This window comes from Equus caballus, chromosome 2 (assembly GCF_041296265.1).
Source record: "Equus caballus isolate H_3958 breed thoroughbred chromosome 2, TB-T2T, whole genome shotgun sequence".
NCBI classification, from domain to species: domain Eukaryota; kingdom Metazoa; phylum Chordata; class Mammalia; order Perissodactyla; family Equidae; genus Equus; species Equus caballus.
Genome location: NC_091685.1, coordinates 82,051,516 through 82,078,529, shown reverse-complemented (window position 1 = coordinate 82,078,529; position 27,014 = coordinate 82,051,516). Strand labels below are relative to the sequence as shown.

Here is a 27,014-nt window from a genome sequence, read left to right as displayed (position 1 = left end):
AATAAACTATGAAACCATTAGGGTTGTCTTTTCCACCAGACAGACATTATTTGCATCTCTATGGGATAAAAAGCAACAGGTTAACCTCTGCCCTACAACATTGTTCAAGATCCCAGTCAATACGCAGTCAAGCCCAGCATTGCACTGAAAGGAGACTCACAAATCTCTCTGGCTATTTCCAAGTGTCAGATAATTCTTTTGATAAGTTGAATTATGTTTCATGAATAAAAGTTCTTGATTCTTGATGATACCATTTAGTTTGTGAAGGAAGGTCTTTATTTGACCCATGTACCATTTCTATATCATATTTTCAGACTAGTACCCTAAATGTGCCTTACTTTGTTTTGTGCTGAGATAAACATTAGGATTTCATAAGATAGTGTGTAGATGAATCTACATCTAGGTTATTTTATTCATTAGATACAATGTAATGTATATTTAAAGGTGCAATGGAATAAACAAGCTACTACACACGTTCAGAGATTACACATATGTTGAGAATGTCTAATATTTTATATTTTGACAAATTCCATGAGTGCCTAATAAACTTAACAAATATGAATGCTATAAAGAAAACTTTAAACATAATTGTAAGACTCACCCCAAAGAAAAGAAAGCCAAAAATTAAATATTCTCTTATAGTTTATGGTATCTGTTAACTAGTTTGCATACCGCCTAAAACAATGCGATATGTGCACCAAGAGGAGGCATATTATCACTAATAATGATATCAAATATATGCATACACAAACACAATCCAATAAAATTCTTGACTATTCAACTGTTTCTTTTATCATGGATAAAGGTAGCAAACATTCCTCCATACTTAACTTCTGAAAAGTAACCCATCTACAAAAGAAAACGCACGCATCTTTCATTTCTAATATTTTTATTATAGTTTTAAGATATGTGTTTATTTTCATATCATCAGCTTAAAGAAAATAAATCACACAAGAGTAAGCTTTTGTATGTCTGCCAAGGTAAATTGCTCTATTTTAAATTTATCAAGTTATAAATAAGCCACATAATGCGCTTATGTGAACCAAACCACAGCATAATCTGAGTACATTTGAGAGGCATAGAGTATTCTCATTGTTTCAGTAACAGAAAAGAGGAGCAATACTTATTATTAGAATTAAATGCCTGGCCTTCAGCTACCCATTATTCAAAAACAATACAGCATGAATTATTTACTGGTTATAAAACAAAATACATTCTTAAAAAGCAAAGGTGACTAAAATAAACATGTGTTCCTGGAACTTTTATTTAATATTAAGCATTTTGGAATAACTGGAGGCAAACAAACAAAGTCAGACCCACATATGGGAGGACCAAACTGCCAACAGCAGTGTAGCTTGAGACACAAAATTAAACCTCGCTTCTAAGGAGCCTGGAATTCCCACCACCACTATCACAAATTTGGATAAAGATGGTATAGTCCATAAAAAGCACATTATAATGCAAATATGCCACCTTGATAAGACAAGGTATAAGGCAACTTGACAGAATCACTTCAAGTCAGTGGCTCAAAGTAGAAGCTGCGTCTCAAAACTTTTGTCAGGCCAATTTTCCATTAATACGTTGATTAATGAGAGAAAAAGGGATCTTAAAAAGCCCAAACATAGCAGGTAAACCTGGAGACTAAGGAGAGCCAGAGAGTATTCTGAAAGTGTGGGACCAGAGGGAGGCACTCAGGGCACAGAGCGGCAAACAGAGAGGAGAACAGTCTGAAGACCAACGCTCCAAGGGTCAGCCCAGCAAATAAGGGTGCTGAAAAGTAGTACTTGAATTTGAGCCTAGAAAAGTTACAGTTAGATAATCAAATAATCCCTTTCACCTTGGTCTATCTTCTCTTGTACTTAACATGTTATTTTGACATTTTGTCCCTATGTACTTTAATAAATTAGAATCTATAGATACGTTCTTTTTAAAAAACTTCACCCTTATTGTAATGTCCTTAATAGTTCGAAGTTACAGTGGTACTGAGTTAGCCTTGATCAGAACACAGAAAATGGGGTGCTCTTTAGCAATAACACACAGAACTGAGAAAACAGAGGATGTATGTATTATGAACATTTTTAAATTGTATTTTTAAACATTCCGGGAAAGGAGTTAGTATATCAGCTTTTAAATAAGGGGTGGGATGTGTGGGTGTGGAAGGGTAATGAGTTGTTTGAGATTTGAAACTTCTATAAGAACATCTATCATCCATGATGACGTGGGTATCTTCCAAGGACATGAAGACACAGCACGTGAATACTATGTGCCCTCATCCTTCCACCTAATTAAAAAGTTGGTAGAGGGAGTTTGGGGATAATTATTTGAGGCTTAATATTGCCCAAATTTGCTGTTTTAGTTCTAGTCATGCACTTTCATTGAGGAGAACTCAACAGTCAGGTTTTAATTTATTTTGTTCATATTTCTCATATTGGAATAAGCCAAAAAATATATTTAAACACATTCAATATCTGGTCCTATTGTCAATATCTGGCCAATATCAATTAAATTGGTTTAAATATAATTACACAAAACAAATTTCAAGAACTTTACTATTATCAATAAAATGTATAGAAGTTATAATACATCCTTCATAAAAATGACAAAATTGTTTTTAAAAATCTATTGAAAAAAAGATAACTCTATAAGTACAGTTTCAAATAGGTAACTTTATACCTTAAAATTGCTTCATTTCTAAGCTACTAGACATAAATTGGGCCAAAATTGAGAGAGCAAAACTACCTAATGTATAAATTGTCAAATTTGGATGGTTTCTATACTGACAACAAAATAAATTTCTAAAAAGGAATGGAAAAGGTGATTCTCGCTGCTCAGAATCACAGAGATGGCTGCATTTATAGATACAATAGAATATATACTGATGTGTTTGCAAATAACCCACCATCTCTGTTTAGAATTAGTGTACGCTCTGATGTTTTTGCAGATCGTGAGCCTCAGCTTTCCAATGTAGAGTTGTCTCTGGGTAGTGTGGGACTGCTCTGTTTTAACAATCAGAAACAGAAGAACGTCAAAAACCATTCCCATTAGTATTTGGTCAGACCAGTCAATGTGGCATAAAATATGGTTTATTAAGGGAATCATTACCTCTGGTTTACCCTGTTCTATTAAACGACATGACAAATATTTTAACAAAGCTAGCTGGCATGTTCATTGCAATCATTCTGTAATCAGATGTTAAGACTCACATGACATGTGACACGATGTTAGAGACAAATATAAGCAAATGTTTTTGGAGGAGTGTGTTTTTGAAAAGCTTTTAAAGTCTGCTTATAGTGCTCAGGCCTATCATCTATACTTGGTTAAATTCATTTATTTTATATATTTCATCTACATTGCCTCATTCCTAGAATGGCTTGAGGTTTGCATACTTGATTTAAAAACAAAAACGAAAATGCATAAATATATCTAGTACCCTAGCCAGAAGATTCTTTTGTTATTCATTCATAGGCAGCACTTTGGCCCCGTGTGCATTGATGTAGGTAAGAAGGATTTTGGCTCTCTGTTCTATTACATCGATAAGTTTTTCAATTCCTTGTCTACCCCCTTGACTTTCCCAATAAACTTTATCAAGAAACAGAGACTGAAGGAGTTTCTGCCGTAAGTGCTGGCTCTTCAAAACAGAAACTGCAGATTCGGGAAACCTGAAAAGATAAGATGATATTTTATTCTTCGTATTTGCTTGGAAACATTATGCCGTACCCAATTATTCTGCCCTTCATTAATCTGGCATAAATCACACTATCAAATAGTACCTTGAGAATCAAAACATTTTTGTCATTGTCAAGCTGACAGTTCTCCATAATAATATAGTAGAAGAATACGTTTCAAGGGAGCTGAATTTTCTATGTCATTGAGAGCTTGACATACTAACATCTCACTTAAGGTCATTATATGTAGGCAAAGAGAGGCATAGAAATAAAAAGGATTCTGCCAGTCTGGCAAAAATACTTTCCTCAATCTTCAGCTCCATTTCACCCATAGAAACCACTTTAATCTGTCAGGTAGAATGGTATCCTTATAAGTGTCAACGTGTGGTTTTATGCAAGAAAATATGAGAAGCGAAATGCTGACAATTTCAATAAAGTACTCTTCCTGAGTAGAAGTTGCATGAGTGAATTTAATGTAAAATAATCCAAAATATATATAGTAAAAAGAGAAAGGAATCATTGCAAAATGCCCAATTAAATAAAGAATTGCCTTTGATTCCGGTTATACTTCAGGAATTCTGAGGATCTGGGGGCATTTTATTAACCTGGAATACTAAATTGTTTTCAAATAAATTCAGCAAATCTCAAGTTTTCGAGCCAGGGCATTCCACAATGAAACATCCCCCCAGAAAGCCTGAAGCTAGTTTAGAAGTATCCTTGCTGAATGGCCTTCAGAGGGTGTATTGTGCTTTCTGCCCTTCATTTAGAAAGTATAAAGCTCGGGGTCTTGCGCACATATTATCTGAAGGACTTGGTAAAATTTCTGGTTCAAAATGATAAGTAATGTTTTGCTGAATCTCCAATTTGGCCTCTCTCAGCTTTCATTAACATGCTGATGAAAGCATAGTAAAAATACAAGTATTTAATAGCCATTTTCAAGTAAACTAATTTGTCCCTTAAAAACTAAAATAAGAACGTAGACTTGTTTGAAGAGTACAGTTTGCCAGAAGTTTCAGGCCTTCTAAGCACCTTTTTGAAATTTCAATGGTGCGAGCTGGGGATGGCCCTCAGGGGGCATGAATACCAGGGATCCAGGTGCACCAGCACTTCTGATGCTGGGGAAAGACCAAAGGCCACAGAGCTGGATGTGCTTAATGAGTCTGAGTAAGTGTGGAATTCAATAATGCTAAGATGCTCTGAGCTCCCTGAAGACATGTACTATTTAATTTAGTAGCCACAGTATTAATTAAGCAGGCATTTTTGCTCTATGAGGTATTAATAATTTATGACATAAATTCTATGGCCCTTCAACTAATTTAGCTGTGGCAGGATGTATGAGATGAAACTGAGATGATCTCTTTAGTGACAAATCTTTTTCACAAAGGAAAATCAAAAAATTACCTGTCTTTGCATTACATTGATTAACAGGAATATTCTATGCATAAATCTGGCTCAGTAGTAAAGTCTTCATTTTTGCTTTTCAATGTGTGAATTACGTATTCAAAGATTTCACTTTAAACTCATTACTCCTCAAAATGCACTTAAAGTGAAATCTTTGAAAGCATAAATAAAACAGGATTCATATTTATCTGAATGTATGGAATGAATGGACTGTATTCTCTAGACACTCGTAGTTCTAAGAGGAAATTTAGGAATTCAAGAAGACCCTGTAATATCAGCTCAGTAAGGCATGCCTTAGGTATGTAAATTTTCCTACCCATAAAATTTCCTTAATTTAGACACATAAAAGAGAGGATGTGCTGTAGATCTCATCTTGAATCCACAAAGAGACATGAGGAGTGGGTCTTAACAGGGCAAGACACGGCAAAAACTCATGAAATTGGGGTTCATGAAACTCGCATAGAAAGAATATGGCCTCTAGTGTTGAAAGTGCATAAAATCCTCATTACCTAATTCATAGTGCTGGAAAGAACCACTGAAATTTGCTTCAGAGTATTATTAACAAGAGTAGTAGTACCAGCATGAACACCACAAGTTATTGCAGGAAAATTATTGGCCTTGGCTTTGGAAGACCTGAGTTCCACCCTCAATTTTAGACTTGCTCATATGCTGCCCAGAAGTCAGTTAGCTTCACACAGCTGGCTAACTCTTTTATGAATGCACTCCTCTATTATCAAGTCTCAGACATAGCCCAACTTCATAGTCCCTCTGATTTCTGACCAAGGTGAGAATAATATGAAGAGTAGCTATGAGGTGGAGCCTGACATCTAGCCTATAGTGGGATTCCTGCCACTATTAAGTGTTTTTGTTTCCTTTATTTCCAAAGAGATGTAAGCTCAAGATATTTTTTTCCATAATCTATGTGTACGGGAAGGATTTCCAAATGCTCAAAAAACTCTCCTACCTGGATTAAACAGCCACTGTCCTTTGATACCATGTTCTACTTGGCAGGTTGCCTCTCATTTTCCACCACATTCATAAAAGTCACTCGAGTTTATTATGCCTTTGGACATCCTACCATGTCATTATCTGCATGTCTGATAGTTCCCCTGTCCCATGCCCTAATAACAGAGCCTCTGTCACCTGTTTATTCCTGCTCTGCTAGTTCCTATTCCAGAGATAGGTGGAATGGTATCCTTATAAGTGTCAACGTGTGGCTTTATGCAAGAAAATATGAGAAGCAAAATGCTGACAATTTCAATAAAGTACTCTTCCTGCATGCTTCCAACCCAATCCATATGGATTTTCACAGAGAGGGCCAAGCAACATGATGGATGTGAATGTAGTGGGAGCTTTGTAGGTTGCATGGGTCGGTGATAGTGACACCCTGGCTGCACACTTGTTCTGTTCCATGTGGGTTTGTTTCCTTCTTCTGAGCCTCCATTCCCAGCTTCCACATCCACAATTCCTTTCGACTAGACATGAAGTGTGAGTTTTCTCAAAACGTTACTAATTATTTAATATAAACGATGTCCTGCAAATGTTACTATATCATAAAACTTACTCTTTGATGCCTTCTAGCAATTTGAAGTTTAAGTTATCTTCACTTCTGTCAAAGAAGCCCTTGTTGTCTATAAAGACCAGATGCCTTGGGTCATGCTTTCGCTGGATAATGTGTGCTAGAGCCACAGCATCTTGGTTGTCACATTTGGGCCTCAGTCCATTCTGTACACAGGCATCCTCCTTTCGAGGTCTGAATCCACAGCAATTTGAATCTAAGCGATTATAAATCTGAAAATGGAAAACAAAAACAAAATCCAAGATGCTGAGTAAAAACAAAACTTGGGAAAGTTAGAAGATTTCTAAAGAACTAGCGCTTTTTAAATAGCTGACTTGCCAGACTCTAATAGGGCCAAGCTCATTTAATTAAAGGCAACTGTCAGAATAAGTCCAAGGTTCACATCCTTCTGACTCAGCTATGGTTTTAAGCATTTCCAGCCTTCTGCTAACAGGTCCAAAGTTAGATCAGCCAGGCAAGACATCTCCACCCTTAATATTCAAGGTTCCCACTGATATCACGTGTAGATACAGGCCAGAAGAATCTCTGACTCTGTTCATGACAAAAGATAGAAAACTTGTGCTGTTACATATCCAGAAGGCTATATCTTGTTTTCTCCCTCAGGTTGAGTTATCGAAAACCTGAGTTATCTCAGTGGTTCTACAAGTTTATGCAACTCCTAACCTCTCTGGATTTCAGTATGATATCTAATCTGAAATAACATAGAACAAATCTATCGAAAAGTTATGAGATCCAATAATGATAACTAAAAACACTAGCTGTATGGAGCCCACAACTAGATTCTAAAGAAGTGAGCAGAATTAACAAAACTATTGGTCCTATTGGGGTTTATTACGGGGAATTGAGCTACTCCCTATAGAAGAAGTTAAACAGAGATTAATTATGAGAGAACTGGGTTATTTCCATTTCTTTTGGGCAAGGAAAGAAATAAAATTTTTTAATCAGGGTAAATTAGAGCCTGGGCTCAGGAGTTAGACAAATTTAAGGTCAAATCTCCATTTTCACACTTAGCTCTGCAACCTTGTGTAGATTCCTTTACAACGCTGGCTCTCAATTTAGTTACCTGCATAATGGGCATGAAAGTATTCACCTTGCATGGCTAGTGGGAAGATCAACAAAAATGTTTGTATACCCTCCAGCCCCGACCCAGGCATCTAGAAGATACTCAAAAAATGAAAACTGTTATTACCACTGTTGGGACACACACATACACATGTTATGAAGTGATTTACCTCCAAACAAGTTTCCAAGGCAAAAGGTAATTTCTCCATTTTAATAAAGGAAAACTGAGCATCAAAGAGATTAAATAATCTGCTCTGAGTGGAATATTAGTAAGTAGCGAAGTTAAGATTTAGACACAGTTGCGTTTGTCTCCAAAATTCCATGATTCCCCCCCCCCCCAAATAAGTCATGTAAATAGTTTAAGGCTGGTAGAAGATTGTAAATATGATCATGATTCAAAAGATGGCTAGACACAGACTGTCACTTTTATTCTTTTAGCACTACATTCCCATCCTTTCTCCTCCTCCTGTGTTTTTGCAAATCCTGTGAGGCTAGCCACTCTGGGGGGCCAGTTGCTAATAAAGGAATACAGAAATAGTACCACCAAAATTTACCCTACTTTGAAAATGATCATTCATTCAACAAATGTTTTTTGAACATCCTCCACCACCTATCAGTGAGCTAGGCACCAAGGCAAATGTGGTCCATAGCCAGCACATCCCCACCACCTCTACTTCCAGAGGAAAAGGAAGTGGTCATTTAATTTTGCCTTACTACCTCAGCACACTTTAAGAACTGGGCAAATGAACTTCCTCTCTGTTTTCTGCACATAAGTGGACTTTGTATCAAATAGCAAACTTTGAGAAGCCGGGATTATAAGAGAAGTTAGCATAAGCCAATTTTCTATGAATTTTATGTAAAACCAGTCACATGAGGTAGGGAAGGTCAGTGAACCACCAAGTATTTGGACAGCTCAGAGGGTACACTGCTGGTCTAGAAACAATCTACAGATAAGGGAGGCCTCCGTCAGGATCGGTTCCAGGCAGCTGATCCATGGGGCCATGAGTCTAACCAATGGTTTATCCAAAAGGTCACACAGGCTGACTCCAGGCAACGGTAAGTTCCCACTGCTAGTTAAAGTGCATGTGTTTGACATGAGGATAGCAAAGTTTCCCAAAGGTAAGTCGCCATAGGTTAAATGAAAAAAAGCATAACTTAGAAAACACTAGAAAAATTTATTGAGCCGTTTCTCAAACAATTTCATTCATTTTATGTAGTACTCTGACTGCTTTTGAATATAAGAGAAACCAAACAAAATAAAGAGATTGCATCTGATTGCCAGTTATTTAAATTAAGATCAAGGGGTCAGGGAGAACATAAAAAATAACTCTTCTAGAAGCTGCTTCTCATCTAATCTCCCTTTTTTAATACACATCAGTTAATAATTCTCAAAGAATCTCTATATCATTTTTCCATCATCATTGTATGTTTATATCTAGTTATAACGACATTACATGTGGGAAACAAACTAAATCCTATTTAACGTGACTACAACATCAGGGTCGGTTATGTTGCATAAATGCATTTAGAACTTAACTTTAAAGGACAAATCTACCAACCACTTCTGAAATAGAGCTCTGAACCCTAAGCTCTTTCTTCATTGTTGATTTCATAGTAGTGGGGAAAGGACTAAGATGTATAGCTACATTTCTGTTGTTTCTACAATAAAGCCATGAGTATCATATACAGTAAGGTTAAATAATAAGCACTTCGAAGTTTAGGCCCTAACCCTCAGTATCTCTGTAAATATTTTACTTCTCTATTTTTAAACTACAAGCCAGCATTAAAAGTTGAAGATAGAAAAGATCAATTTAGGTCATCTTTTTATTGCCTTCCCAACATAAGATTGTTTCCTACAGTATATTTTTAAAGTGTTTTGTCTGATCTAATTTTGAGTCACTCAACAGTCTGTGATGATTTCACCACTTCCCCGACAGACTGCTGTGCCATTCAAGTCTAACAGACCTTATTATTGAAAACGACTGTGTGTGTTCAGCTCAACTTCTCTTCCAGAAAATTTTTACTACTCCTTTTATTCTGATCTCTTCATGTTCTTGGTGGGTATGTTAACATGTGTTGAGTGTGTGTGTGTACACCTATAGATATAGAATCAGATTGTAAGGCCTCAAATAATCTGGGTTTGATTTTGTTTTTCTTATTCTCCCACTACAGTAAATTATGTCTTTGCATTATTGCCCTTGTCCAGCAAGGGCTTAAATAGCTCTTAAATCTTGTTCCCTAGCTCTTCTCAGAATTTCGTTTACAGTCTTCCTTTTGAATTCACATTCAATATACCAAAAATAATTTGACTGCAAAACCATAATCCACTCGCTTATATGCAGCACCATTCTCCTTGTCATTTAATTTAGTTACATTGAATATACTTCTGCTTACTTTTAAGAGAGTTTACCTATTTTTCAAAGCCTAAGAAAGCATATCCTAGATAGCTATGAATCCATAACATGGTTTTAACATGCTTGTTTAGTGCATATTAAAACAGTCGTTTCATTTACCTATCACATGATTAAGCACTGTAGTTCACATCTATGTGTCTATGTTCTTAGATAATTATCCTACAAAGAAGATTACTTGAGGGTAAATTTTGTCAGTTAAATGATTATAAGTGTTGATCATCATTATTGCAGCTTGTTCAAATTCACATCTCTCACTCCTCAAAACAAGGAAAATCTTTTGCAAAACTGATAGGAATCTGAAGATTACTGCCAATGATCATTTTCCATAAGATTACTCTTTCCTCTTTTAGGAAAATATATCTTTTCAATGTTTACCTAACTAAAATTAAACTCAGAAAAATCCAGGTGTTCCAGCCAAATTTTTTTGGTGGTGGGGATATTTTTAGATATATTGCCTTCTTCTAAAGTATTTTTTAAAATTCCATTTTCCTTTTTGTAGTGTGAGTTTTGCCCGTAGGAAAAAGCGTCTTAGGAGTGACTCAAGTTATGTTCACAAAGCCCAAACAAGGATGCTTCTGCTGCACTGACCAGCTCTCCAAAGCCCATTAGAAACTCACAGAAATCCCATGACTTTTCACTCTTTTGCACAACACCCATTCCAGCTGTGTCCTCAAAAAGTGAATCTATCAAAGCAATTGTTGTAGTTTCTTTATATCTCCTTTTTCCTCAAAACAATGTGATTGAATTACTAATTTCAGGCAACGCCTGAATAAAGGCAATAAAAAATATTCTAAAAGTGCTGCTAATATTCATAATGAAGAACATAATAGCACTCATTGATTATTTACTATGTGCCAGGAACTGTACTCTTAATACTTTACACGTATTATTTCATTTAATCCTCATAGCAATGTGAACACATAGGTGCTACCAATAGTTCCATTTGGTAAATGAGGCATCTGAGGCACAAAGAAGCTAGTTGACTGACCCAAGTTCCCTCGGCTCATAAATGACAGAACTCAGGATTCTAAACCAGATGTCTATGACTTCAAGTCCATGCTCTTATCCATCCTGACTATATCTCTCGGGAACAGCCTCCAAGGTGGTACTATAAAAAAAGCAGGTGCATTTGTGTAGAATGTTAAATGATACCAGGTTCCATAAACATTCGTTTCAACAGAAATACAAAGAACTTCAGTGGAGGAGTTCAGGGAAAAACTCAAGAAGGAGAAGATATTACAGTTGGGTTTTTTGTTTTTTGTTTTTTTTTTTCTTGAGGAAGATTAGCCCTGAGCTAACATCTGCTGCCAATCCTCCGCTTTTTGCTGAGGAAGACTGGCCCTGAGCTAACATCCGTGCCCATCTTCCTCTACTTTATTTGTGGGACGCCTGCCACAGCATGGCTTACAAAGTGGTGCCATGTCCGCACCTGGGATCCGAACAGGCGAACCACAGACTGCTGATGCAGAATGTGCAAACTTAACTAGTGCGCCACTGGGCCAACCCCTACGGTTGGATTTTAAGAGACAAGCAGTATTAGCTAAAAAATAGGGAAAGGTATGAAGGTAGAAAATCAGAGATATCTTTAGAGAAACTGAAAGTATCTTAGACCAAGGCTTCTCAAACTGTCTGTAGTGAAAGACCAGGTGTTTTTGTTTTGTCTCTCCCCCGGCTCCACAACCCATGTGATCTGTTGCTTTGTCAAAATAAATAAATGAATAAGATAATTTATTACTAAAGAAATGAAATTTTTAAAAATACAAAATACCAGTCAAATATTTTGTTAGATTCAATAGACAAATTACTCTACCAAATTGCTATCAAATTTTTAAATGCTTATTTGCAATTTTCGTACTTCACGCGGTATGAATTAGCATGGGCCCTGGAGCTGCGCTTTGAGTAGCACGGCCCAAGACTGCACCATCGATGGGAGGGGAGCGTGAAGGCAGGTTGTCAGAGCAAAGGGTGAATGTGAGTATTATACCTAGAAGGGAAAGCTAGAAAGTCTGCAACGTTCACTACCATCTTCTCATGTAGAGCTGGAAGTATGGCAAAAGGCAAGGAAGCGGGACATCGGGTGAAATGTTCAAAGAACAAAAACTGAAGGGAACCAAGGCAGAATGTACTTGGAAGACGAAGAGAGTCAAATGAAGGTGTTCTTTCTAACATAGATTCGAAATTCCCTTATCCAAACAATTTCCTCATTTCTTTTAGTTAAATTACATAACTCTATATTTTCCTACCTCTGTTTCCCTGCACCTCTTTAAGTGTCTGAGTGAGTGAGTGTGCGTGTGTGTGTGTATGTATGTTTCTGGTTTGGTAAGTCAATATCTTAAGATTTTCACCATCTTTTTTCAAGCTATTTGTTTTTATCATTTAAAAACTGCACCTTTACAAAGAAAATTGCATTTTTAGAGAGAAAGTTTAAATTGTGCAATAAAACATGTAATGAGTGGAACTGAACAATTCATCGGAGTAACTTATCCAATGCCCGGCACATAGTAAGCACTTGATAAATGTTTATTATTGAAGGAACTCTGCTGAAAGCTGCTTTTCACTTCGTATTAGGCTATTTACAATGCTCCTCCACAACACTGTCTTCTCTTCGAAGAATCAAATAAGCAAAATAATGGTGGTATAGCAAAACGTGAGTCTTTTTAAAGTAGCACCTAGTGAATGGAGTGGAAAAAAAAATAGGAAGGGAACAAACAATGGAATTGCCTGTGCTTCTCATTTGCTGTTGGTTGGCTTCTTTACGTGGGTTTAATTTCACTAACCACGGACCATGAACTCTTATGTCTCACAAAGAGCCTGCCATAACACCTTGGTCATAATAGGCATTTAATAAATACACAACAAACAGATGTGACAAAAATAACAATAGGACATTCTTTCCTATAATTAGCAGTTTTCTGGAAGATTCCTCTGAATCCCAGTTATCTCATTGGACATCTTATTCATTTTTAGAAAATGCATAGGAAGAAAAGGTCCCATTTTCAGCAATTATTTTATTTCAAAAAGGCAAAAAGACAGTGAGAATTGCTACTATTAACGGCCCCACCCTTGGTACAGAGAAACACAAAAATATCTGGACTTATTTATTTATCGCTAATAACTCACACTGGAAAATCCTTTACATGAATTTGGACAGTGCACAGCAGTGTACGGTTACCATGTTATCAGTAGAGCTAGACTGGATCTCTGTAGTCTAATGAATGTGAAGGCTGACCAGATGATAGAGAACAGCCTTAGACAAATCCCACAGTCCTGACGGTGCTTGTTAACACAGACCTAGCCTCTCACCTAGGGAGCTATACAAAGGGAAAGCAAAAGTGTTCTCACCAGCCTGCGCCTGCATCACTTGGGAATTCTCACCTCATAAAACAATAGATTTCATTTTTGTGCTGTGCTGCCATGGCAACAGGTGCCTGTTAAATTAGTATGCATGCAAATGTGACTAGCCGAGCACTTGATGAACAACAAGAAAAGTAAAAATAGTTTGCAACATATACATCTAACAGTGGGCACAGACTCCCTTGTGCCTCCACCCCTGTAAAGAGCAGTCATTGATCCACACCATCCAAACTCCAAAATTCCACATTTAAAAATAACTATCAGTGGAACCAACTCAATGCAGAATCTCTAGTTTCTTCCACAATTCTGAATCATAAGTAAAGACATAATAATATTGCTTTACGTATAAGTAAAAATATTTTAATGCTAAAATATATTTGGATCTATTTCTATAGATGCAATGTTTAGAATCCAGATACCGTACCTCTGAGTAAGTACCAAAAGTCATCATCATTCTGCCACAGAAAGACTCTAGAGAGAGTCACTAAGCAAGTGACAATCTATTTTTAGAGAAAGAAAATTCACGTTCTATGATTTGCACAAGCAGAGCTGCATGAAAATAGACTTCGCCAAAGGCACACCCACCTTCCTGTAAAGATTTTATAGGAGCACTCAGACTAAGAAAAGCAAGAATTTTTATATTTTATGACATTCTGATTTATAGAATGCATGTATATTAAGCAAATAAATTTAAAGCAGGAATAAAATAACCAGTATAAGTAAAATTTTTTTAAATGCTTGCTTTCAATAAAATAAAACACCACTTTCAACAATTTAACATTAAATAGGGTTGTAAATAAGCTTAAAATTGCGTACATTTACATCTGAGGGAATATTGTCACTGAAAACCTTTCCTTTGCTTGACTTGTGTATTAATTTTTAGTGTTCCTATAGAAATGCTATCAATTGTATTTTCTCCTATAATGTAGTATTATAAGAAAATTGACAAAAATAAGTAAAGAGAAATTAATTGACTGTGCTAAAACACAATTCTGATTATGGTGACAAAGATTCTTTGCTTGACCAGGCTCCGGAAACTTCTCCTAGGCCTATCTGCGCACTTCCTTATAAAATCTAGTTTTAGCAAGAACCCTGCTAAGTCAGTTTAACCAGAACCCCACATCTTTGATATCTAATCACTCTCCATATCTAATCAAGCTCCTCATCTGCCACCATCCCCCAGGAGATGTCTCATCACCCTGGCCTGTCTTCAGCAAGAATCTGGTTAGGCCGGTTTACCCAGAATGCTCCTTACCCTTGATGTTTCCTCTTAGTAATTTTCCATCCATCAACCCCTATGCTGCTCCTTGGCTATAAATTCCCACTGGCACATGCTACACTAGGGGCTGAACCCAAGCTCTTTCCCTCACTGTGAAATCCCATTGCAGTGGTCCCTACACCTATCGCGACGGTCCTGAATAAAGTTTGCTTCCCATCTTTAACAAGAGTATTATGTTCTTTAACAAAGATTAACACAACCTAATGTAACATATCTAACAGTTATTTTAACTCATTTTTCTAATGTAAATCAGCTGTCTTTACAAAAAATTAATTAATTCTGACAGACTGATTATTTTGTAATTATTTAAAAATAAATAGTTCTTGAGAGTAGAATGGTGGTTGCCAGGAGCTGGGGAGTAGGGAAAATGGGCAGACGTTGGTCCAAGGGTACAAACTTTCAGTTACAGGATGAATAAGTTCTAAGGATCAGACTATAATTAATAATACTGTATCTTATATTTGAAATTTGCTAACAGAGTAGATCTTAAGCATTCTCACCACACACACACAAGTAACTATGTGAGGTGATGGATGTGTTAATTAGCTTGATTATGGTAAATATTTCATGATGCACATGTATATCAAATCATCATGTTGTAGACTTTAAGTATATACAATCATTTTGTCAATTATACCTCAATAAAGCTAAGGAAAAAAAGAGAAAATAAACACATAAATCCTACTTTACTAAAATAAACTTTTTTCAAAGATTATTTTTACATGTATATATAAAATTTCCTATTGGAAAATGGATTTGTTTCTATGCTCCCTGGATTAGCAAATTACTATAGAATAAAGTACTTTATGCAGCTTGCATATAAAATCCCAAGATACTGTTAAGTCACTTTACATCATAAAGTTTCCAATTATCAAAACGACCCAAAAGGATACAAAACAGTTTTTCCCACATTGCAAATGAAGGAAAAACTCAGAGAGGATAAATAACCTGCCCCAGGAGGCACAACTAGGGAATAATGTGGATTTCTACCAACTTCTGTCCGACTCACCACACTGCCTCCTAAGATAGAAAAGATAAGATTCTTGCTTTCACAGAGACTACAATCTAACGCCTTTAAGTATGATTCACTGTGTATCTTCCACATCGATCAATATCATATTTGACAGAGAACATAATAAATGTTTGTTGAAAAAAATGAAGGAATGGATGCCAGCTCCTCTCAGTTCACCAATTGAAATCTGTCTAATACAAAGGGCTAACGACTAAAAGGCCTCTGATAGGCCAGACCTCCAAGGTTTCCCCTATCCTTTGTCTTATGAAAAGCTCAGAATCTTAAAATCAAATCACAGAATCTTATTATTACAGAAATGGAATACCTTTGAAGTTACTAGCTACTATACAAAGGGGAGTTTATTTCAGAAAAATTACCCTAGAGCCACGGTTCTCATACTTTCTTATTTCAGAAGCAGTTGGCACTCTTAAAATTATTGAAGCCTCCCAAAAGTATTCATTTACGTGAGTTCTTTACCACATGGAAATTAAAATTGAAAAAAAATGTAAATAGTTATATATTAATTCATTTAAAAGTAATACTGATACACTCACTACATGTTAACATATTTTTAAAAGAAATTGCTAAACTTTCTTAAAAACTAATAAGAGAGAGGAATTCCAAGATGGCGCCGTGAGTAGTCCTCTTTGTCTCTCGCCCTTCGAGTCTACAATTATTTGGACACTTATCACTTGACAAAGGATACCCAGACAGCATCTCAGGACGTCTGAGACACCCACGCGACTATACATCGGAAGGCGGACGGACTTTCCTCCGGGAGGATGTGGAAATAGGTGAAAACTCTCTGACCCCGACGGGCAGCCTAGTACCCGCAAGCGGCTTTCTTCCAACGGACGCCCCCAGAGGATCCACACACATCTAGGGCAGGAGCGAGAACACAACAGAGGAGCGACGGTGGAAACAGGTGACCAGAACCCTACTTAAACCCCCCGCAATTACTCCTAAACGCAGAGGGAAACTTTGGAGTTGCACACCTGAGCCCGCGGGGAGAGTCTCTCCCCGCCATTGGCGGGGAGACCCGGCCTGGTGCTCGGGGCGCCCGGAGGGTCCCAGAGAGAGACACGGAGGGCACGGAGGTCTCCCAGCTGCCGTTGCCCGCCCCGTGGGACTAGGGATTGCCGGAGATCTCGGAGAGGACCGGGGCGGGGGAACTTTCAAAGGCGGGTCCGGCGACCCGGTGGGGAAGTGCCGGAGCTCCGCCAGGCAGCAGACAAAACTCTCTGTCTGCCGGTAGCAGAGGGGCCACGCTGAGCACTCAGGGCTCCCGGCAGAGGCCCGGAGAGAAGCCCAGAGGGCGGGGCGACCCCCAGCTGCCGTTGCCCGCCCCGTGGGACTAGGGATTGCCGGAGATCTCGGAGAGGACCGGGGCGGGGGAACTTTCAAAGGCCAGATCGGACACCCGGAGGGGAAGTGCCGGAGCTCCGCCAGGCAGCAGACAAAACTCTCTGTCTGCCGGTAGCAGAGGGGCCACGCTGAGCACTCAGGGCTCCCGGCAGAGGCCCGGAGAGAAGCCCAGAGGGCGGGGCGACCCCCAGCTGCCGTTGCCCGCCCCGTGGGACTAGGGATTGTCGGAGATCTTGGAGAGGACCGGGGCGGGGGAACTTTCAAAGGCGGGTCCGGCGACCCGGAGGGGAAGCGCCGGAGCTCCGCCAGGCAGCAGACAAAACTCTCTGTCTGCCATTAGCAGAGGGGCCACGCCCAGCATTCAGGGCTCCCGGCAGAGGCTCGGACAGAAGCCCAGAGGGCGGGGCGTCCCCCAGCTGCCGTTGCCCGCCCCGTGGGACTAGGGATTGCTGGAGATCTCGGAGAGGACTGGGGCTGGAGAGAGTTCCAGAGACCCAGCTTAGTAGCCTAGGGGGAAACCCTACAGGCTCACAGAAGCCTTAGGGAAAGCCTCTGCACAGCACCAGTAGAAGGCACCCAGCCGCCAGCCACAAGGCTGGAAGACCCCAGGGCAAAAGCAGCATAGCTAGGTGTACTAACCACAGACTGTAGAAGATGCCAATAGCTCTCCTGCGACCCATAGAGGACAAGTGAGATTTGGTGGGTGCCGACAGCAACCGAGCGACAAATAAAAGTGATCCCACCCCTGGCCGCTGGAAAAGCCCATAACACCGTTGCAGACCCCAAGGAGAGAGCGCATCTAGGTGGGCAACAACAGTAGGCACCTGCAGCCTGAAGCCCCCCGTGATGGCCCCCACGGCAGAGGAGGGAATCCAAAGGGCCACTGTGGCTACGAAGAGGGGCCCAGGCCCAGTTAGCAACTACGGACAGGGTTCCTGGTTGGTGAAGTATAAACAGCTGCTCCCCCCACTGCAGCAGCTGAAACAAGTGAAAGGAGCAACTAAACTCTATCTCCATGCGGAGGCACAAATCAACATCATCAAGCAATATGAAAAAATACATTAAATCTCCAGAACAGAAAGAAAGTAACAAATACACAGAAAACAATCCCAAAGAAAATGAGATATATAACCTAAATGATGATGACTTCAAAACAGCCATCATTAAAATACTCACTGAGTTAAGAGAGAATTCTGACCGACAACTCAACGAGTTCAGGAGCTATGTCACAAAAGAGTTTGATACGATAAAGAAGAACCAAACAGAAATACTGGAAATGAAGAACACAATAGAGGAGATTAAGAAAAATCTAGATGCTCTGAACAGTAGGGCCGATAATATGGAGGAAAGAATTAGCAATTTGGAAGATGGCAATATAGAATTGTTGCAGGCAGAGGAGGAGAGAGAAGCAAGACTTAAAAGAAATGAAGAAACTCTCCGAGAATTATCAGACACAATTAGGAGATGCAACGTAAGGATTATAGGTATACCAGAGGGAGAAGAGAAGGAGAAAGGGGCAGAAAACCTATTCAAAGAAATAATGGCTGAGAACTTCCCAAATCTGGTGAGGGAGATGGATCTTCAGGTGACAGAAGCCAATAGATCTCCAAACTTTATCAATGCAAGAAGACCAACTCCACGGCATATAGTAGTGAAGCTAGCAAAAGTCAACGACAAGGAGAAAATATTAAGGACAGCCAGGCAAAAGAAACTAACCTACAAAGGAACCCCCATCAGGCTATCAGCAGATTTCTCAGCAGAAACTTTACAGGCTAGAAGAGAGTGGAATGATATATTCAAAAATCTGAAGGACAAAAACCTACAGCCGAGAATTCTCTACCCAGCGAAAATATCCTTCAAATACGATGGAGAAATAAAAACTTTCCCAGATAAACAAAAATTAAGGGAGTTCATTGCCACAAAACCTCCTCTTCAGGAAATCCTCAGGAAAACCCTCATTCCTGAAAAATCCAAAAAAGGAAAGGGGCTACAAAACCAAGAGCAGAGGAGATAAGTAGAAGGACAACAACAGAGAGTAGCAGCTCTACATCAGAACAGATTAAACCATGGGACGAGAAACAAAGGAAACTGAAGAAAACCGGAAAACAAGACACAAAATGGTAGTGGTAGGCCCCCACGTCTCAATAATCACTCTAAATGTAAACGGATTGAACTCCCCAATCAAAAGACACAGAGTGGCAGGATGGATCAAAGAACAAGATCCAACAATATGCTGCCTCCAGGAAACACACCTCAGCCCCAAAGACAAACACAGACTCAGAGTGAAGGGATGGAGAACAATACTCCAAGCTAATAATGAAAAAAAGAAAGCAGGTGTCGCTATACTAATATCAGACAAGGTAGATTTCAAAGCAAAACAGATAAAGAAAGACAAAGAGGGACAGTATATAATGATAAAAGGGACTCTCCACCAAGAAGACATAACACTTATAAATATATACGCACCCAACACAGGAGCACCAAAATTTGTAAAGCAACTCTTAATAGAACTAAAAGAAGACATCAACAACAATACAATAATAGTAGGGGACCTCAACACACCATTAACACCAATGGACAGAACATCCAGACAGAAAATCAACAAGGAAATAATAGAATTAAATGAAAAATTAGACCAGATGGACTTAATAGATATATATAGAACACTTCATCCAAAAACAGCAGGTTACACATTCTTCTCAAGTGCACATGGAACATTCTCAAGGATTGACCATATTTTGGGAACCAAAGCAAACATCAATAAATACAAGAGAGTTGAAATAATATCAAGCATCTTTTCTGATCATAACGCTATTAAACTAGAAATCAACTACAAGAAAAAAGCAGAGAAAGGTGCAAAAATGTGGAGACTAAACAACACGCTTCTCAACAAACAATGGATCATTGAAGAAATTAAAGAAGAAATCAAATATTATCTGGAGACAAATGAAAATGAGAACACGACATACCAAATCATTTGGGATGCAGCAAAAGCAGTCCTAAGAGGGAAATTCATCGCAATACAGGCTCACCTCACTAAACAAGAAAAAGCTCACGTAAGCAACCTCAAACGACACCTAACAGAACTAGAAAAAGAAGAACAAACAAGGCCCAGAGTCAGTAGAAGGAGGGAAATAATAAAAATAAGAGCAGAAATAAACGATATTGAAACAAAAAAGACAATAGAAAGGATAAATGAAACAAAGAGTTGGTTCTTCGAAAGAATTAACAAAATTGACAAACCCCTAGCCAGACTCACCAAGAAAAGAAGAGAGAAATCGCAAATTAATAAAATCAGGAATGACAGAGGAGAAATCACAACAGATACCAATGAAATACAAGAGATCATAAGAGAATACTATGAAAAACTATATGCCAACAAATTGAACAACCTGGAAGAAACGGACAAATTCCTAGACTCCTACAATCTCCCCAAACTGAATCAGGAAGAAATGGAGAATCTGAATAGACCAATCACAAGTAAGGAAATAGAAACGGTAATCAAAAACCTCCCCAAAAACAAGAGTCCAGGACCAGACGGCTTCTCTGGAGAATTCTACCAAACATTCAAAGAAGACTTAATACCTATTCTCCTCAAACTGTTCCAGAAAATTGAGAAAGATGGAGAACTCCCTAACACATTCTATGAAGCCAACATCACTCTGATCCCCAAACCTGACAAGGACAACACAAAGAAGGAGAACTACAGGCCGATATCACTGATGAACATAGATGCAAAAATCCTCAACAAAATTTTGGCAAACCGATTACAGCAATACATCAAAAAGATTATACACCATGATCAAGTGGGATTTATACCAGGGACACAGGGATGGTTCAACATCCGCAAGTCAATCAACGTGATACACTACATTAACAAAATGAAAACCAAAAACCACATGATCATCTCAATAGATGCAGAGAAAGCATTCAACAAGATCCAACACCCATTTATGATAAAAACCCTCAGTAAAATGGGTATAGATGGAAAGTACCTCAACATAATAAAGGCCATATATGATAGACCCACAGCCAACATCATACTCAATGGACAAAAGCTGAAAGCCATCCCTCTGAGGACAGGAACAAGACAAGGGTGCCCACTTTCACCACTCCTATTCAACATAGTTCTGGAGGTGCTGGCCAGAGCAATTCGGCAGGAAAAAGAAATAAAAGGAATCCAAATAGGTAACGAAGAAGTAAAACTCTCGTTGTTTGCAGACGACATGATCTTATACATAGAAAACCCCAAAGAATCCACAGAAAAACTATTAGAAATAATCAACAACTACAGCAAAGTAGCAGGGTATAAAATTAACGTGCATAAATCAGTAGCATTTCTATACACTAACAATAAACTAACAGAAAAAGAACTCAAGCACTCTATCCCATTCACAATCGCAACGAAAAGAATAAAATACCTTGGGATAAACTTAACCAAGGAAGTGAAGGATCTATACAATGAAAACTACAAGACTCTCTTGAAAGAAATAGGCGATGACATAAAGAGATGGAAAGACATCCCTTGCACATGGATTGGAAGAATAAACATAGTTAAAATGTCCATACTACCTAAAGCAATATACAGGTTCAATGCTATCCCAATCAGAATCCCAAGAACATTCTTCACAGAAATTGAACAAACAATCCTAAAATTCATATGGGGCAACAAAAGACCGCGAATTGCTAAAGCAATCCTGAGCAAGAAAAACAAAGCCGGCGGAATCACAATCCCCGATTTCAAAACATACTACAAAGCTACAGTGATCAAAACAGCATGGTACTGGTACAAAAACAGGTCCACAGATCAATGGAACAGAATTGAAAGCCCAGAGATAAAACCACACATCTATGGACAGCTAATCTTCGACAAAGGAGCAGAGGGCCTACAATGGAGAAAAGAAAGTCTCTTCAACAAATGGTGCTGGGAAAACTGGACAGCCACATGCAAAAGATTGAAAATTGACCATTCTTTTTCACCACACACCAAAATAAACTCAAAATGGATCAAAGACCTAAAGATTAGGCCTGAGACAATAAGTCTTTTGGAAGAGAATATAGGCAGTACACTCTTTGACATCAGTTTCAAAAGAATCTTTTCGGACACTGTAACTCCTCAGTTGAGGGAAACAATAGAAAGAATAAACAAATGGGACTTCATCAGACTAAAGAGCTTCTTCAAGGCAAGGGAAAACAGGATTGAAACAAAAAAACAGCTCACTAATTGGGAAAAAATATTTACAAGCCACTTATCTGACAAAGGGTTAATCTCCATAATATACAAAGAACTCACACTGCTTAACAACAACAAAACAAACAACCCTATCAAAAAATGGGCAGAGGACATGAACAGACATTTCTCAAAAGAAGATATGAATATGGCCAATAGACACATGAAAAGATGTTCATCATCGCTAATCATCAGGGAAATGCAAATCAAAACTACACTAAGATATCACCTTACCCCCGTTAGATTGGCAAAAACATCCAAAACCAAGAACGACAAATGTTGGAGAGGTTGTGGAGAAAGAGGAACCCTCATACACTGTTGGTGGGAATGCAAACTGGTACAGCCATTATGGAAAACAGTATGGAGATTTCTCAAAAAGTTAAAAATAGAAATACCCTATGACCCAGCCATCCCATTACTGGGTATCTATCCTAAGAACCTGATATCAGATATCTCAAGAGTCCGTTGCACCCCTATGTTCATTGCAGCATTATTTACAATAGCCAAGACGTGGAACCAGCCTACATGCCCAGAAACTAATGATTGGATAAAGAAGATGTGGTATATATACACAATGGAATACTACTCAGCCATAAAAAAAGACGAAATTGGCCCATTCACAACAATGTGGATGGACCTCGAGGGTATTATGTTAAGCGAAATAAGTCAGTCAGAGAAAGACGAACTCTATATGACTCCACTCATAGGTGGAAATTAGTATATTGAGAAGGAGATCTGATTGGTGGTTACCAGGGAAAAGGGGGGGTGGGGGGAGGGTACGGAGGGGGAAGTGGTGTACCCACAACATGACTAACAAAAATGTACAACTGAAATCTCACAAGGTTGTAATCTATCATAACATTAATAAAAAAATAAATAAATAAATAAATAAATAAATTAGATATTTGGACAAAAAAAAAAAAGAGTAATAAAATAGATGCAAAAGAAAAAAAAAAAAACTAATAAGAGAAATAGAATTGTTCTTTCAAGTTAAAATAGTTTAATGAAAAAAGCAGCTAGTTTGCTTTACACTTCAAACAATTGCATAAGTAGTTTTCCTCAAGACAACCACTAAAGTGTGAAATGCATTCGAAATTCTTTCCTTTTTTTTTTTTTTTTTTTTTGAGGAAGATTAGCCGTGAGCTAACATCTGCTGCCAATCCTCCTCTTTTTGCTGAGGAAGACTGGCCCTGAGCTAACATCTGTGCCCATCTTCCTCTACTTCCTACGTGGGATGCCTACCACAGCATGGCTTTTGCCAATGGGTGTCATGTGTGCAGCCGGGATCCAAACCGGCGAACGCCAGGCCAACGAGAAGTGGAACGTGCAAACTTAACCACTGTGCCACTGGGCCAGCCCCACAATAGACGTTCTTTATGCATTCTTTCCATTTTGTCACACATAAGGTTAAAAAGATATATATTTACAGGTAGACACCTAAGAAAATTAATCATTTTTTTTGCTTTATCAAGAGCATTCTCAAGTGAATCAGGCATTTTTCCATGTGCTTTTTTCATGTGAGTACAGTGGCAATGAATAGTAGCAAGACTATTGGTACAATTTAGTGCCAGCTTTGATTCATGCTGAGGCACCAACAGCTTCACACACTATTGCAAATAGCAACATAGTGAAAAAAGCAAAAACTCTCTCAATATTATTGAGGAAATAATTTTGACCTCTTGGACCCCCTGAAAGGGCCACAAAAAAGGCATTGCCCTAAACAGTTCCATTCAATTAGATCATAAATAGTAATAATCTTTTGAAGTTCTGTATCTCTCTTATTTATTTGTGTCTACAAATTGCAGCTTGAATATGGTTGGGAAGAACATGGAACTAATAAGAAGCCTTATGAACCAGCTCTCACTTAACCCTCTCTGAGTTCACATCATTGGGCAAAATGAACCATAAATCTTTGAAAAATAATTACATACAAAAAAATTATTGAGCCAGATGACTATCTGCCTTCCTTCTCAGGTGTTCCTATGGAATACTACTGTGTTAAGTTTTCCATGGTTTTCTTATTGGCTTTCTGGCAGATTTCCCCAGAGGTCCAATGCTTAGACCTCCTGTTTGAACCTCAGTCAAACCTCAGTCAACCTTATTCAAGGTTAGTGTCAAACTGTCTTTGTTTCAAGGCCGTAGGATTAGTGGGGAAGCCAATCTCAAAAGCTAGTTCAAACAATGCACTAAACAATCTTTGAAAATCAAAAGGTTATTTATGGAATTACACAGGCTGCCTCGAATCCTGGACCTCTCTGGCCCAACTATGTATACAACAAGATTTAGGGTTGACGCATACTAAGTATGCACTGATCTGTTCCAGCACCATCTAAAAACTCCATAGCAAAGGTTGAAAAAAGCAAAAGTGATATATAATTAAATAATATATAAATTATTTATGTATAGTATAATTAAATACTACACTTTTGATTAATAATTAAATTAGAATTGACCCAGAAATGCTCAGTGGTTGTCACTTAGCAATATGAAGTTTAGGAATATAACTTATTTCATCAGACATTTTTCCCTTTGATTTAGACTGAAACAAGAGCAAAGACCTAAGGACCCATGTTAACCAACTTCCTAGTCCATGTTTTATGCAAATGGGGCTTTAGCATAATCAATGTCAGAAATCTCTGACAATAAATGCTAGACAGTACGTGGAAAGAACATATGAAATTCAAAAGGCTTTTAAATTGGAAGTAGACATCTGAGGACTCTGTATGCTCCTTAACAGGAGGGATATGCTTCGAGACACAGAGAAATCTTAACAGGAAGTAGGCCAGGATCCAGAGAAATACGTTCTTGCTGTAGAGACCAGGTAGCTAAAAGCATGCCTCTGTGATGAACTAGGGTCAGTGTGGCAAGACAACTCTTTCTCTTCAAAGTTGCCTCTGTGAAAAATCAAATAGCTTAAATTCTGTGAAGTGAGAGAATGTGGTCTCCAAAAGTCACTTCTCCACTAGAGAAATGATGTCAAAGCCCAAAAGAGAGACTCATAGGTCAGTACTTTTGTATATACTTTCTCCATCCTGTCATATTCTTGTAGAGAACCTTTAGCAGCAGAAGTACATTCCATTTCAGGGCCATAAAAAGTGAAACTATTTGTCTTTTGAAGAATAGGCCAATAGAATTCTACTGTCTGTGTCCTAATCTCCCCGAGCTTTGGAGAAGGCTTAACTTCTCAGTGGGAAGGTACAATCCAGCAGGTCAATTTCTGCAGGGAGAGATTTTACAGACTTCCTAGACCAGACTGTTTTTGGAACGGCTGATTCTAAAGGAGCCAGTCATGAATAGTCAAAGTGGAATTCCTTGTGTGGCTCAACCAAGAGGACATCTAGGAAAGAACTGCACTGAGAAACAAGAGGACAATAATTCCCAGGCATGGAAATGACATTGTGTCCGATTCAAGAGCCAAATGACAAAAATCTCAAATGATGACTGAGGCCCGCAGATTGGATAGGAATTGTCTAGACAGAAGATAGAAATTCCTCAGTTCAAGTTTGTTGAATTTAGTTAAATCCCACAGTATCCTGTATGCTCATAATTCCTGGTTTTGTTTATAAAGTAAAATAAAAAGTACTAAGCTATGCTAACAGGAAAACTAGAATGAATGGTTATAAAGCAAACTATTTAAATAAAACACCTACGATGCCAAGCACAGCCTTTCATATGATGTTAAAGTGGCCAAAAGCAATAAATAAATGTTCTGTGGTATTTGTCACATTAGGACTCTGGTTCCAATCTAGGGAAAATTTCTTGGCTGCTGCCTTGCAGACCGATGTTCTCAGGAACAGACCCGCCCTGATATCCACCTCCCAGTACACCCCTATTTCTGGCATCATAAAACCACAGCCTGGTTAGACCCTGCCTCTTTCTAATTGTTAAAAGTAGGAGTAACTGTTAAAAACAGGAGTAGCGAGTTGCAGAAAAATGCATGTGGTCAACTGCATTTATAGTATGTAAGTTTAAAAAAAACACACAGATACTCACTTATTATGCATGTAAAATTATTTTTAAGTTGGCTAAAAAGATGCATACTAATCTCATCAGAGTGACCACCTCTGGGAGAAAGTGCAGGTAAGGGACATGGTCAACAGGGACTTTAACTTTTTTTTTCTTTTGAGGAAGATTAGCACTGACCTAACATCTGCTGCCAATCCTCCACTTTTTGCTGAGGAAGATTGGCCCTGAGCTAACATCCGTGCCCATCTTCCTCTGTTTTATATGTGGGATGCCTGCCACAGCAAGGCTTAATAAGTGGTGCATAGGTCCAAGCCCACGATCTGAACCAGTGGACCCCGGGCTGCTGAAGCAGAACGTGCAAACTTAACCGCTGCTCCATCCGGCTGGCCCCACGTTAACTTCTTTTTAATGTATTTACATCTCTAAAGTAAATACTGAAAGCAAATACGCAAAAGAAATATTGACAGGATAATTCTAGAAGGTGACAACAAGATATTTGTTACGTTAGTCTCTGTTCTTCGGCATTTTTTTTTAATGTCTCAGTGAAAAGAATGAAGACCTTGGGGAAAAAAATCTGAGGATAAAATCTCAACTAGCTTCCTGAATTCTGCAGACTGAGAGCTCTGTAGTTAACAAATACAACAGGAGGTAGTCCCTGCAGTTTCCCCCATCTATGCAAAAATGACA

General features: G+C 38.5%; 1 protein-coding gene across 2 annotated transcripts in view; it reads right to left on the bottom strand.

Moving 5' to 3' along the window:
- Nucleotides 1-872: 872 nt before the first annotated feature.
- GASK1B (golgi associated kinase 1B) overlaps nucleotides 873-27,014 on the bottom strand; it is a 56,087-nt gene continuing 29,945 nt past the window's right edge. For both annotated transcript variants that reach the window (XM_070261456.1, XM_005607797.4), the window contains 2 exons: nucleotides 6,631-6,857; nucleotides 873-3,659 (listed from right to left, as the gene is read on the bottom strand). In XM_070261456.1, coding sequence (XP_070117557.1) covers nucleotides 3,452-3,659; nucleotides 6,631-6,857 — 435 coding nt within the window. In that variant the 3' untranslated portion in view covers nucleotides 873-3,451. The remainder of the gene's footprint in view (nucleotides 3,660-6,630; nucleotides 6,858-27,014) is intronic.